This window comes from Macrobrachium rosenbergii, chromosome 13 (assembly GCF_040412425.1).
Source record: "Macrobrachium rosenbergii isolate ZJJX-2024 chromosome 13, ASM4041242v1, whole genome shotgun sequence".
Lineage (NCBI taxonomy): Eukaryota > Metazoa > Arthropoda > Malacostraca > Decapoda > Palaemonidae > Macrobrachium > Macrobrachium rosenbergii.
In genome coordinates this window covers 46,596,929-46,613,221 of record NC_089753.1, presented here as the reverse complement: position 1 = coordinate 46,613,221, position 16,293 = coordinate 46,596,929, and the positions used below count along the sequence as shown (strand labels likewise).

At 38.0% G+C, this 16,293-nt stretch overlaps 1 protein-coding gene across 1 annotated transcript in view; it reads left to right on the top strand.

Annotated features, from left to right (window-relative positions):
* Positions 1–16,293, top strand: part of LOC136845271 (uncharacterized) — an 89,530-nt gene that overhangs the window by 43,367 nt on the left and 29,870 nt on the right. The window contains 2 exon segments of the mRNA XM_067115419.1: positions 7,078–7,889; positions 7,892–9,357. Of these exon segments, the coding sequence (XP_066971520.1) occupies positions 7,127–7,889; positions 7,892–9,357 (2,229 nt within the window). The 5' untranslated portion in view covers positions 7,078–7,126.

Here is a 16,293-nt window from a genome sequence, read left to right as displayed (position 1 = left end):
GAGAACACGTGTATTGAACGCGAATAGCCTATATCTATATTTTTAACAGTTTATTACATTACTCAGATACCGCAGCTTGTAGCAAGGTCACTGACGATAGACTGTAAACAATACTATCCAAGAGTATGATTCGCTCCAGCGTCGGAATCAAGACTGATTAACGCCCCGACACGGAAAAGCGTGATGGATCATAGGAAGAGAATTGGAACTTTATATATTTATATGGCTTTTGTTTACCACCAACACAGACTTCTTTTCGTGATACGTGCCTTTCTGTGGACCGGTGCAATTTGGAACTGTTGGACAATGAAGTGACCTTGGCAGGAGTGGTGGCTCTTGTCATGTTTTTCTTTTAAGGACATGGGGCCATTCTTTCCACATGACAAAACCCTCTAATGTATATGAAAACGAACCCTTTTTATATACTTTTTCTTTTAAGGACATGGAGCCATTCTTTCCACGTGACAAAACCCTCTAATGTATATGAAAACAAACCCTTTTTATATACTTTAGATGGCTTGGTCACGTGGGAAGAATGGATGATAATGGGTTGGTGAAGAGTAAATAATTTAGAAATATTTAGGAGAAGAATAAGATTCAGTAAGGGATGGTTAGATGGAATGGAGTGATAGGTGTAAGGAAGCTAGAGAATGCATGCTGGATTTTCAGGTGAGCGGCACACTGTGTTTAGGGGTTTCGACACGATGTTGGTGAGCTTTTTGTGTACTGGAAGTTTTCTGTATATGGGGTCACCCATGAATCAGCAGTTCAAGTGTGATTGTGACAGTGTTCATTGACCTTTCTTTTCTTGGGAGCCATCTCCTGATAGAGGAAAACCATTTAATGTTGAAACTATATATATATATATATATATATATATATATATATATATATATATATATATATATATATATAATATAAGAAGGCCCATAAAACACTATTTGAACGTTGCAACCATACATTTCGAGCACTTCTTTCTGTGCGCCTGTTCACTGGTAAAATCTGGACAGATGAAATGTTACAAAAAAAAAAGTTGAGTATACCTTAGTTTAACCAGACCACTGAGCTGATTAACAGCTCTCCTAGGGCTGGCCCGAAGGATTAGACTTATTTTACGTGGCTAAGAACCAATTGGTTACCTAGCAACGGGACGCACAGCTTATTGTGGAATCCGAACCACATTATACCGAGAAATGAATTTCTAACACTAGAAATAAATTCCTCTAATTCTTCAGTGGCCGGCCGGCGAGTATGATATCTACCCATCCAATGAAGAACTTGAAACAGGAGTATATATACAAAGCAGATTCCTGTAACATTTCATCTGTCCATATTTTACCAGTGAACAGGGGCACAGAAGGAAGTGCTCGAAATATATGGTTGCAACGTTCAAATAGTGTTTTATGGGCCTTCTTATATTCATATTACACTGTGGTAATACAGTAAAGACATTCATATATATATATATATATATATATATATATATATATATATATATATATATATATATATATATATATGTATGTATATATATAGTGAAAAAGTTCATATATGAACTTGTTCACTTTCATAATTCTTCTGTGCATTATTACAATTAATCTGCTTAACCGGGGGCTGTTATAAATTCAGGCCTTCCGCCACCGTATAAAATGAGAGATCGATCAAAACTAATAACTGAAATACACCGCAGAGGAAAGTGGTAGTATCGGCGAAGATCCAGACAGGAAATTCCTGGCCTTTTATTCTCCCCAAATTCTTTCTATTGTTCTGCCCTACTTAAAGCCCTTGTCCTCTCCCCTGTTTTCCGACATCGAGTACTGGCGGAATAAATACCCTGGATGGTATCTAGCGGAGATACCTTCCAGTTTAAATTATATATATATATATATATATATATATATATATATATATATTTTTTTTTTTTTTAAGTTGATAATAAGTCCACCGTCCCGTGGGATCGAACCAGCGACGGACGAGGAATCAGGACTACAGTGACGCACTAACGAAATCTCTTGTGGCCGATTTCGTTAGTGCGTCACTGTGTCCTGATTCTCGTCCGTCGCTGGTTCAATCCCCACGACGGTGGACTTATTATCAACAAAAATTCCCTTCGGTAACATATATGAAAAATATATATATATATATATATATATATATATATATATATATATATATATATATATATATATGTGTGTGTGTGTGTGTGTGTGTGTGTGTGTGTGTGTGTGTGAGATTGTAATCACATTTGTACGTGATTCATTTATCACACATTACCACAGGTGAAAAATAAGAGACGGGGTGTAGGTCCTGACTGGTTTCGACTTTATTTTCAAGCCATTGACGAAGGACTGATACAAAGTATTAGAAGTCACAAATATACATACCACAGGAACAGTACTGACGAACATACACAACCGTTAGAGACTACATATGCACCCACAGGCCGGTGTCAAGGTAGGAGTGGCCTTCAAAACTCATTTGGCTAAAAATCACAATACACTCTCATGAGACAATACTGATAAACTACCGACCATAGGCGACGACCGTTTTGAAGGCCAATCCTGCCTTGACACCGGCCTGTGGGTGGATATGTAGTCCCTAACGGTTGTGTATGCTCTCGTCAGTACTGTTCCTGTAGTATATATATTTGTGACTTTAATTCTTTGTATCAGTCCTTCGTCAATGGCTTGAAAATAAAGTCGAAACCGGTCAGGACTTACACCCCGTCTCTTATTTTTCATTTGTGGTAATGTGATATATATATATTAATAACAGGACCTCATATACATATATATATATATATGTATACATATTTGTGTATGTATGTGTGTATATATATATATATATATATGTATACAGTGTATATATAGATACACATAAACTGTATTATACTCACACCTACATCCATACATACATGCAGACGTTTATGGCTGTTATCTGTAAGCAAGCAACCAAGCAAGCAAGTGGGCGGCTGAGTTTGCATTCCACGTAGGTGACACGTCCGCTCTTCCGTGCAGTTGACGTCATAGTGAATATTTCATTCCTTAACAGCCCCGAGGAACTGTGTTGGTGGGGTTACCGAGTTTTCTTCATCTCTTCTGACTCGAATCCCTCTCGTTTTTAATGTATTAATAAATACAGTTAGTTTCTTTTGCGTAACAATTTATTTATTTTTATTTTTGTTTCGTTCGAGATAAATTTCTGTGCAGATGTACCACGAGGAAAAGATGAAACACTAGCTATAAATCCTGACCCTTTTTCATTTATCCCTGCTGTATATCTATATATATATATATATATATATATATATATATATATTTACTTACACGCACACACATACGCGTGATGATACATCTTCCGGTCATTTCAAGCAAACTAAATTGTCATATGTATGAATGTACTCTTGTGTATGTTTGTATGTATGTATGCATGCATGTATGTATATAGACAAGACCTTGCCACGTTGGCGAGTCATTGTACCTTGTATTTGCCCGTCATAAAAACGTAATGCATTTGGTCCTCTGTAAATATGCTTTTATTCACACACCCCAGTCTGTACAGTGTTGGTAAATATAGAGACTTTAAACAATTTTCTTCGATTTTCTTCATGCGCACGTTGTTTTGCCGAAGTCATGTCGTTGGAAGTCGTATGCAAATGATGACAAAATCCAATGATTATATTTTGGCAGGTGAGGGAGGTCGAGTCTGTGACGATGAAAACGCGGTAATTCAACATTTTGGGGACACAGAAAAACCTTTAATTTTTTGTTTGTTATTTATTTTTTTACATTGATGGTAGCTGTTTATAGTCTGACATGACCTTCAGACTGGTGGTCGATTTTTATCAAATGACAAATGCTATGATAAATTATGTGAGTCATGTTTTGTTTACAAAAATCGGTCATTCTAGAAATACATTACCTTTAAATTCGTCATCAGTAATATTTGTGTCGGTGTGTTGAACACTGTTTCGTTTACCCAAGTGGTCTTTAGCCAATGACGTTTACCCAAGTGATTTTTATCCTTTGACGTTTACCCAAGTGATTTTTAGTCTATGACGATTAACCAAGTGGTTTTTATCCTGTGGCATTTACCCTAGTGATTTGTATCATGTGACGTTTATCCAAGTGATTTTTATCTTATGACGTTTACCCTAATAATTTTTTTTCTATGACGTTTACCCGAGTGGTTTTTATCCTGTGACGTTTACCCAAGTTATTTTTATCCTATGACGTTTACCCAAGTGATTTTATCGTATGACGTTTACCAACTTGATTTTTATCCTATGACATCTACTCAAGTGATTTTTTTCTGTGACGTTTACCCAAGAGATTTTTATCCTATGACGTTTACCCAAGTGATTTTTATCATATGACAAATGCCACTGATAATTTATGCGAGTCATATTGTTTATATAAAAAAATCAGTTATTCCATAAATATGTGGTCTTTAAATTTGTCATCATTAATATCTGTGTTGGTTTGATTAACACCTGGCCGCGTACCCAAGTATTTCAGGACTTGTTTATGGTAACTTTCGAGGGAAGTAGTAGCGTCATAACAAATACCCTTTCCTTGACCTTTCAAGAAAAATAAAACTTTCTCTGGTCACTTTCCAAAGCTAAAAATGTCCATCAGAACAACTTCATAACCTTTCCCATCCCCTCCCATTCTGTCCCTCCCCTCGTATCCCTTCCTGTTAAGGGTAATACCCACGTAGCTGCCCACATGCCTTGGCCTGCTCTTTAGTTTAATTTTTTTTCTCTCTAATATGGGTCAAGAAAGTTATTTCTAATTTGATTGCCTTTAAAAAAATATTCAGTTATTATTATTTATCAATAGACGCTGAGAATAGTTTGCTGTTTAAAAAGTTATTTTCTGTACAGTATTTTCTTGCGAGTGGTCTGTACTTCATTGGGTCATTGTACTGTTTCTTTGTATTTTAATGAACTGCAGTAGTACTAATCAGTACAGTAATGTATAACAACAAAAATACATCAAAGAAAACTTAAATTTAGTTATAAATTGTAAATTAACAGTACGTTGTTGTTTTTCTCACGGTAAACACCATAACTAAATTTTCATACTGCATGATACATTTTCAAAGTTCAACGGGAACTTACACCAGTACAGTTCGGAGCCATGCTGCTACTCTACAGTGTTGCGTAATAGCAAAAGTTCGTCAACTAAGCAGACTGAAACGTAATTTGCAAAAGAACTCGGGGTTTACTCGAGTTTATTCTGAAATAACATAGGTTGGGTAGGTTCTGAGGAAGAAGCTGGGTTTGTTTACTAACCGAGGTCGCTTTCCATAACTAATACCTCCAGATTCTACCTTTCCATCCCCTCCTGTCCCTTCCCGTTCCTTTCTGTCTCACTTTATATTTTTCCAGAACTTTAGAAACCCCTCATCCCTTCAACCACTCTATCCCATTATGTCATTCCATACCTTAAAAAGAACTTACATTCCTTGTGTACATTTCCATTCATTAAAATTCAACTATAAAAAGAAAACTGAATGTGCAAACTTTTATTTTGTCTAATCATCTGATGCAATCTTAGTGACATTGTACATAAATGCATTGTGAAACATTTTAATTGTCTTTCATCAAAATAAAATAAATAAATAACTCATGACATTGTACCCAAACGCATCGTGAAACATTTAAATTGTCTTTCTCCAAAAACAAATGAATTAATTAATTTAAAATGTGTCTGCTGGACGGTTGCCCAAAAGAGAAAATGAACACTTCAGTACCTAGACTAAGCAGAGTCACTGTACCGAAGACAAAATATGGGTCATCACAATGTAAACAAGGGAAATTAATTTCCTATCATTTTTCCCTCAAACGCAGACAATACTTCCCCTACCATTCTCCCCCCCCCCCTTCTATTATAGTTTATACGTTCATGTGAACCAGAGTATAAGCTAAAACTATCTGAAAGACGTGTATACAGGCGCTTCGAGAAAGACCCAGTATAACCGCTTGTAACTTGATCTTGAGAAACCAGATTATCTGTGCATAAGACATTAGCTGCTGCACAGGGAATAGTTTCTTCGTTGTGACGAAAGTCTTCACCTGACGCAATAGGCGTAAGGTATCCTTTGTGATGACCTTGAATGACTTGGTTATTTTATTTAATTATTTTCGAGAGATGGGGAAAGATGATGGCGGTCGCATGAAGGGAGAAATTGCTAAGGAAGTTTGACATTGTTTTATAGTTAGATATCTATGTTTTATAGTTAGATATCCATGTTTTATTGTTAGATATCCAGTTGATCAGATTATCGATAGAAGGAACAAGTTTATGTTGCAAGGCAAGCTGCAAATTGTGAATATGATACGGTTCTGTTTCCTTTACGCCTCCTCATACTTTGTCTTGTTCTTTGAAGGAAAGGGGTCCTAGGAATTAGCAAATGATACTAGGTTAAGTCGTTTGGTTTGTTTATCCTTTAACATTAATCTCTCTCTCTTTCTCTCGCATGTGTGTTTATGTGTGTGTGTGTGTGTGTGTGTGTGGTGTTGGTGAAGAGACGTGGAGTTGAGTACAGTGTTAAGTTTTTAGACATTTTCCATCAGAACTGTGTCCACCTTTTTTTACGGTTTATTATAAATCATAAGATTGTTTATATTTTGGTTAGTGTGAGTTTATGTTAAACACGTTCCACTATCACCCCTTCCAAAGCTTGTTTTTATGTATTTTGAATGGTTTATATATATATATATATATATATATATATATATATATATATATATATATATATATATATATATATATATATATATATATATATTTTTTTTTTTTTTTTTTTTTTTTTTTTACTACATCAGATTACGCAATGTGGCTTCCTCGTACATAGTAGTCCTATCGTTTAGAATACATTGTAAAACTTTTTTTTTGCTATAACGGGTAAGGAATTTCACGAGCTGTCAATAATTTGACTAATTACTAAAGAACAACACTCCTTCATAAGAGTTTTAGTTTTGATTGTACTTCCATGATTACAAACTACAGATTACTCTTGTTCACTTATTAGTACGGTTGTGACTTATACTCGTTTCTCAATCTTTTCCAGATGTAAGGGTTCAGTCATCGTCCTACCGAGAGAATATTAATCAAGAACCATGAAACCAGTATGTATACGACCAGAGGGCATAGAGTCCAAAAGACGAGTAACCTGTTATGTATGTGGACATCCAGGGTGTGCAGAGTATCCGCTAGCTGTCCGACAACAAGCATCAGGGCCATATTTCCCATTTCTAGAGACTCACGAACCTCCTGATGGAGCAGAGCCCCCATCACAAGATGGCCACGTCCTGTCTTGCTTTTTGTGTTTTTCATATCTTACACAGCAGTGGGAGTCCTATGAGAGAGAGAAGGTCCCGCCTGTGAAACGTTTCTATTGGCTGAAGAGGGTTGACCAGGGACCTTACACTGGGGTGGAAGGGGGTGTCCAGAGTGAATATGTTTCTCAACTTCTGGGCTTGACTACTGACCCACCACCAGTCCCAGCAGACCCCAAAAGGCCTCCACAAAGTAGTAGCAGTAGCAGCATTACTGGTAGTAGTAGAGTCCATCCTGCAGTACCCATGGCATCGGTCACATCAGGAGGTATCCATGAAGCCAAACGGGCGAGAATTTTACCGCCGCAAGCACAGCCTCCAACAATGCCTTTACCCCCACCAGGAATACCCACTCTCCCACTGTTAACAGTGCCCCAACCACTTCCTCAACAAGAGGCCTTAGATTTAACAATAGACCGTGGACGAGGACGGGGCACCAAACGCTCACAGATTGACTCGTCACCTCAGACAGAAGGTTTGCTAGATTTGAGCATGCCAGACAAAAACGCCACCACTGAAGTGTGTTACGTGTGTGGTGACCATCATAAAAGGGAACCTTAGTGGACATTTATGCTAAGCAACAATTAGGAGGTTGTCCTTTTTTTCCAAGCCTGACGAATCACTCCCGCCCCAGTAAGTCGCATCCTATGGAGGCATCAGGGCGAGTACAAGCTTGCAGGGAGTGCTTCAGTCATTTGCAGCATCAGTGGGATACATATGAAGCTCATAAGATTCCACATAGCGAGAGAAATTATTCTCTTCGTAAGAGAAACTCTTCAGCAACATTGTCGTCATCTTCGCACGACTCCACTGCTTTTGTTTGTTATAAATGTGGATGTGAATTTTCTTCTAGTAAATTGTGTCTCATCTACTGTAAACCTAATTGTGAAAAAGAACCATATTATCCTCTTATTCAGGACCTGGAAGCACCAGAAGGTGCATCTCCTATATCTCCGCAGGGTATGGTGCAGGTATGCTCTCTCTGTTTCAAAACTATACCCCAGGAACAAGCAAGACTGCAAGCCAAATCGCTGGATGCTAATAGAAGTTCTTCACCTGAGGGAAAGACTGTAAAGGCTGAAACAATTACCACCTCTGGGAGACAGCTTACTAGCAGTCCAATGGTAGCTTCTCCTCTGCAGCATAATCCCCAGATAATAATGCCCCATCCAATCTCCGAGTCCCTGGTAGAAGAAGTAGCTTGCTACTTGTGCCACCAGACTCATCACCGGCAAATGATGCATTGGCTCTCTATGGTAGCAGACAAAGGGACCTCAAATGGAATGTATTTCCTGTTCCTGAAATTTTTGCCCAGGAACTCTTCAAATACAGTGATTGAGGATGGGAAAGTTCTGGCTTGTCGACCATGTTACCAACACCTGAACACTCAGTGGGAAGAATATGAAAAGGAGAATGTACCCACAGAGCAGAGACAATTTTCGCTCAGATTTATGCCTGCCACATCTCACTCACCTAGGCTGACCCCCGGGTCTCCAGACAGAGCAAACACAGCTGACAGCGCATCGCCTCAGCCTTTCGCAAACGCCCTGAAGGTCAACGACATCGTACCGATGAAGTCATCGTCCGCATCTTCTGGTTACTTGGGCCAGCCCATCCACACTTTAGAAGTAGTTCCAGCTACCCAGGATCCCAACTTGCCAACCTTACCAGTCATCACTACCCAGCATGCCCTCAACATTGCCATCAACTGCTTTGTGTGCAGTTTCCACTCGAAGCCCGGCCAGACCTATGCGCTCAGAAGCAAGGCCCAGGGGACAGAGCCTTTCTTCCCCTTCCTGGCGAAGCACCAGTCTGCCCACCCAGAGGCACGTGTAGATGCCAATTCCGTTCTTGTGTGCCTGTGTTGCTTCCACTCACTGATCCTGCAGTGGCAGCAGTACGAGAAGGCGCAAGTGGACCACAATGCCCGACTCTATGACACCTACAACTACACTTGCTTCATCTGCAGCCTCAAGACTTACCGCAAGAGGCTCTACCTTCTCCCAGTTAAGGTAAGTTGAGGTTCTGTTCCTCCTCTTTATAGCATTTTTTCGTTTCTTAGTTATGTCCAACAATACATTGGCTGATATCTTCTCAAGTTTTGTTGACAATATTGATCTGATTTAGCATCTTACAGGTAAGGAAAGCTTAGTATTTAATGACCATTCATAAAATCTGTAAGTATAGGAATTTTAGCAACATAAAATCCAATTTCAAATAGGTGGTAAATGATTTAACAGCTTTTATTCAGTAGCCTCCAAATACAAAACAGGGTCAGTAGCGATATTTGGTCAAATAATTTCGTTGGATTGAATTTCTTATTGAGATCTGTTACGTTGTGAATTTTTCCTTGTGCTGTTTTATTTGGCTAAGGCTTCATGCATCTTTATGACAGAAAATAATTGGTGTAATTTATTACTTTAAATACGGATATATGTTAAATGTCAATATGGTTAGTTTTGGAGGTCATCAAATCATCATTGGCTTTGGTATTTTTAGCACATGTACTAATTTATGGGCCATTTTTCATATTTATGTACACCACATGAAATTGAGGTAGTTTATTTAAGTTTTACTTCTGTTTCTTTCCTCTTCTCTTATCACGCAAGGCACTATAAGGGCACTATATTCTTGTGCACACGGACATTCTATTCTTATTTTTTTATACGGACATTCTATTCTTTTTTTCTCATACGGCATTCTGTTCTTTTCCTCATAATGGTTTTCTGCTCCAGTTTTCACGCAGTGGCCTTCTATTCTTTGAAAAATTGTTCGTTCCATCAAAGAGTATATTTAGTAATTATAACATAATACAGACTGACTTAATACACAGCCACGTATCATAATTGAATACAAATGTTTGTTGATGTCTCCGACAGAAATTAAGAAAGAAATAAAGAAAGCGAAGGTCCATTAGCAGTTTCTCCTCCACCCCACCCCACCCCACCCCACCCCCTGCCCAAGGTGTACCTTACGACCTCGTTTCATTTAGGTCAGGCGAAGGAAAGTTGTTTTTGTTGTAACTCACTATGAGCAGACGTTCGTAAGTTACTCTAAAAAGACCATGGATTTGCAAAGCTACTTTCCACGTAATAAAATGTACGTGGGACAATAATAATAAAAATAAAATAATATGTAAAGGTAAGACATCAGACATACAGTATGTATGTGTAAGTGAGTACTTAAACCTACCAAGCCAGAGTAGAATGTCCACATGTTAATAATAATAATAATAATAATAATAATAATAATAATAATAATAATAATAATATGTAAAGGTAAGACATCAGACATATGTATGTGTAAGTGAGTACTTAAACCTACCAAGCCAGAGTAGAATGTCCGTATGTTAATAATAATAATAATAATAATATGTAAAGGTAAGACATCAGACATATGTATGTGTAAGTGTGTACATAAACCTACCAAGCCAGAGTATAATGTCCATATAATAATAATAATAATAATTCTTTGTAGGTCAGACATCAGGCAAATGCTTGTTTAAATGTTCCTGTAACCTACCAAGCCAGAATTGTTCAATAATAATAGAAAGAATTGTTCAGTAATAACAAAAACATATTTGTGATTTTGATAAGATAATTGATACAAATACAGAGTGGAGGAAGATAATTCCTCTCTTGGTGATTAATGGGATGTCATTGTCTTGTATATCTGAGCGGTCATATCTGTCAGTCATACATCCAATTATACTTCGCGGATAGAGAGAAAGATTCGTTGTAGAAAGAAATAAGCGGTTTTGTATCAAACTTAATTATCGTTAAAGTTTCATTGTTTTGCAGTGGTGGAAAATCAGAGCAGTTTTGTATTACGCCAGATTATTATTTTAGGCTCAATTTTTACAACGTTGGAAAATGAAACTATTCTTAAGCTCCTTTCGCATAGATAACTTCAAAGAACGTATAAGAACTCTGGGCAGTTTTGTATTAAGCCTAATTATTTATTGTTTAAGTTTAATTGTTTTGCAATGATGGAAAATTAAAACCCTATTCTTAAACTCCCTTTACGCTGATAACTTGTAGATAACTTATAAGAACTATTGGCAGTTTTGTATTAAGCCTGGTTATTATTTAAGTTTCATTGTTTTGCAGCGATGGAAAATGAACTATTTATAAGCTCCCTTTACGTAGATAACTTATAAGAACGTATAAGAATGCTGAACAGTTTTGTATTAAACTTAATTAATATAAAGTTTCATTGTTTTGCGGTGATGGAAAATGAAAATGAACTATTCTTATTAAACTCCCGTGACTTAGGTAACTTAAACGAACTCTTGGGAAGACACCGAAGAGGCTTACAGGAATGACTGCCAAATGAAACCGGAAATATCCAGTCCTCCCGGCTGACACACGTGTGTAGTGCCAGTCAAATGAAGAAGAAGAAAAGTTCGCGGAAATAAAATTTACGTAAGTCAAACGAATTACCGCGAAGACTGCTGCTATATATATAATTTTAATTTTTAAAGCAGTCTTTTTTTAGAACCTCACCAGTGATGCCCCAGTGACTGTCTCGACAGCCTATGCACGTTCGGAGGTTGGCACCTGCCCAGATTCGCTGCAGCAGCCAATGCCAAACTTAACATTCCTTGAAAGTAACGTAGTTTACAACACGTACAGTTTGGGTTGTGAAAATGGTCTCGTTTCGCCTGTGCACATACGCACGGCGTATGTTCTTGTACCAGTAATTCTTGGTTCTGCATTTTAATGGTGTCTTGTATTTTAGTAAGACGTACAGAGACCATATAGGCTACAGTTTTTTCTTTCTTTCTTTCTTTTTTTTTGAGGAGCTAAAGAGATTGGAACAACCCGGTTAGTTCTGTTTTCTTTCCCAGTCCCGATGGAGGAAATAGAAAGGAAGGTTATGAGTCAAGAACGACAAGGACACGATAGGAGAGAATTCCAAAGCTTGGTGGTACAGGAAACGAGACTCTCTCTCTCTCTCTCTCTCTCTCTCTCTCTCTCTCTCTCTCTCTCTCTCTCTCTCTCTCTCTACTGCAGTTCGTTCGTATGGTAGTACATTTACATTTGAGTTGATTTTCGGAGTTAAACTTAACACCATGGCATGTATGTGTGAGTTTGCTTAAAGACTCTCTCTCTCTCTCTCTCTCTCTCTCTCTCTCTCTCTCTCTCTCTCTCTCTCTCTCTCTCTCTCTCTCTCTCTCTCTCTCTCATTCATATATATATATATATATATATATATATATATATATATATATATATATATATATATATATATATATATACTGTATATGTGTGTGTGAGTATGTATGTCTATTTGTACGTGTGTGTGCTTTAGGGCCCAGTCTTTCCTGTAAGCAGTTCCTATTCAGTGCTGATGCACATCTGGCGTCGACTATTTTAAGAAAACACTTCCCTTGCAATCTCCTGAATCTCTTCTCATCCTCTAGGCTTAAACTCTGGAGGAATTGACGAAAGTCATTGCTATGTTGTTCCATTTTATTCTCTTCTGCTGATTCCTGGTTTAATTATTGCTCGTGGTCATCATCAAAATTAAAATAGAACCATATTGGAATTACGCTACGAGATATAGTTTAGAGTTTGGGTACAGTAAAAATCAAGAGTTAAAGCAAAAACACAAATAAAATGAAAAATCAACAAAGAAAGAAATTTCGGAGATCAGGACCCTTCTTCCTAAAGCTTCAAAAGACTGGTTCGTCAGCTTCGTTGAGTAATGATGATTTGCAGTTATTTTTTTTTCTGCTGGAGTGGAGAGCATAGCCTGAAGACACCTTGATATTCACTGCAGTCTGCTTCAGTGCTGTGCTCACTGCTTCAGCGACCACAAGCCATCTAGAGCTATCCTCCTGGTAAGCAATTTGTGTCTCTAATAAGGTCATGTAGAGGCAGTTTATTGTCATTACACCTACACAAATTGCTGGTGGATGGCACCATTATTGTGATGGGCCTGAAGTAGCTTCCGAAGGGTTGTTGTTGTGTGCCCACGTAGCTTAAATAGAGTGGCTTGCATATCGCCTTCAAACACTTGAATAAGCTGGCAACTAGGTGGTGCTCCGTCTGAGGGCATCTGCTTCCTATTTATATGTTGCCCCACAGTTAATTTTGTAATTAACTTAAAGTTTTTCCCTTGCTTTCCCCATTGTTTTAGGGTTGTGTTTGAAATTTATCTATTTTGTTTTCCTGATCATGTCCCCTGTCATGTTGCTGGAGCATCCATTGTTTGTCAACATCTGCCTAACACACTGCAGTTTTGTGGACAGATTTCCAGGTACTGCAATGCAAGGAGGCCCTTCCGACATAGGCACCAATGACAGCTGTTATAATAATATGGGCACTCTCCCATTTCATTGAGGCAGGGACCCACATCTGTAGCATTTCTGTAGGTGAGTGTAGCATATTTAGCTTTCCTTTCAGTGAGGACGTTGAAGGAAAGGAAGGGTCTTCTCCTTGCTGGCCTCAGTTGTAAAGTTTAGGACTAAATTAGTTTTAAGGGAATCTGCTAGTTTTTTTTTTTTTTTTTTTGCATCTGCTGTTTCTTTGATGGTGATACAGATGTCCTCCATATAAGTGGCATCTTTGATGGCTTCTCTGCAAGAAAAACAAAATATATTACATTCAGCAAACAAAAACCACAAATGTAGTCAGTTGCCTAAATGCAAGGGGAGAGCGCCAATTTTCATAAGTAAAGTCCATCGTTAGGGCCTTCCTGTAGAGCAGTATTTGGAAATTTGTACACAGAGAGCTAAGCATATGAGGCAGCTGTTGACAACCATTAGATACCTCAGCAATATGACAGAGAACATGATAGGAAGAAATTGGATAAGTTCCAAACACAAACCCAGAACAGTGAAGAGAGCAAGGGAAAAACTTTTAACAGTTTATGACAAAATTGACAACTGGACAGCTCACAAACAGGAAGCAAAAATCTTAGGAAGATTGGCACCAATTAGGTAAAACTAAAGACACTATGCAAGAGAGAATCACTAAGAATCTACAGCCACCCTAACCTGACAACAACCCTATTGATTAGGAACAGCACAGCCCCAAGGGCTCTAAGAAATCAAGGACCAGTTTGGTTTACATATCTAAGTGTTCAGAAGAGATATACCAGCTTCTTGAAATAAACTGTGTTGGTCACTCGATGACAACCCTAAGAACACAACTTCAAGCCCATCATAACAATGGAACATCGCCTATTTTTTGTTGTAGTGTATAACAAGAAACTGCCTCTGATTGACCTTACGAGAGACAAACAACCAACAAGTTTTTCACCAGAGGATAGCTGTCGACGGCTTGCAGTTGCTGAAGCGTTGAACACTACTGAAGCAGCCTGCACTGACCATTTTAAAGACAAACAAATTGTTCGCCAGGAGGAGAGCTATGGGCAGCTTGTAGTTGATGAAGCAGCCTGCACTGACTATCCAGGTTTTTTCAGACTATGCTCTCCTCTCCAGCAGAAAAAAAAATTCCACTGCAAACTATCAAGAATTAAGTGGGTGGTGAGCAATGAATGAACGACAACACAACACAAATCACCTGACGGGAAAGAATTCCTCCACAGGCATCACATCCAGCCACGCCTTGCCAAGCTCTCTTCCTTCCTAGTGAAGCATCATGAAGAAGGGTCGAGATCTGTGAAATTTCTTTCTTTGTTGGTTTCTTCTTTTATTTGACTTTTGACTGTAACCAACTATAGCTCTGATGTTGACCATGAGTGATGGTCAAAACAGCATTCGAAGAAGATAAGAAAATGGAACAATATTCAAAAATGATTTTCGTTCTAGCGTTGTGGATGAAATGAATCAGATGATCACAGAAGTGTTGGTTTTAAATAGTGGATCCTTACATGTATATATAGTATCTATGTGCGTTTGTATGTGCGTAAGCTTCTCCAGACGTAAGCAAGCGTTCGTATGCTACTACGTCATGGCACACATCTGCGGGTTATTGAGTAAGGCCGTTCACCTTTGGGTCGAATTTTCGGTTGGGGGACCGAATGTTACTTCGTCGATAAATTAAATGCGTACAGTTGGAAAGAAACGTTTTTATCGTCGTAGATTAGCTTTTCGTGGTCTCAAGTTAGCATCTGGTACGACTTTGCCAGCTAATTTGGGACGTAGGATTTCTCTCTCTCTCTCTCTCTCTCTCTCTCTCTCTCTCTCTCTCTCTCTCTCTCTCTCTCTCTCTGTGTGTGTGTGTGTGTGTGTAGGTACAATAAAGACAAGTTTACTCAGAACCAAAGGAAAATAATTCATTTCTCTCTCTCTCTCTCTCTCTCTCTCTCTCTCTCTCTCTCTGTGTGTGTGTGTGTGTGTGTGTGTAGGTACAATAAAGACAAGTTTACTCAGAACCAAAGGAAAATAATTAATTTCTCTCTCTCTCTCTCTCTCTCTCTCTCTCTCTCTCTCTCTCTCTCTCTCTCTCTCTCTCTCTCTCTCTCTCTCTCTCTCTCTCCCCGTAGGCACTATAAAAACCATTTTACTTTGGATCCAAATAAAAATTATAACATGGACTATTCATTGGGTACCAAGACATACCCAAAAGGACCACGAAAATTTAACCAAATTCCTGAACTTAGGAAGAGGAGTTTTCATGGAGCTCATTTAAATAAACCTTTGGGGTACATTCCACGTACGTAAGTAAGCAGTTCTACGTACATTGATGACCGTGGGATTTGGGGGTCGGAAATGCTTTTGAAGTTGATCATAGGGAATTGGGGGAAGAAATATAGGAAAATATTAAGATACAGTGGTCAGTATATTTTTCTTAGTGATGTTCAAGAATATGTAAAATGAATGGGAGGCATCAGTGCTGTATTATAATTATTATTATTATTATTATTATTATTATTATTATTATTATTATTATTATTATTATTATTATTATTGGAGAAACAAATCCACAGTTATGTATGGGTACAAATATATTTATACTCATACACAACTGTGGATT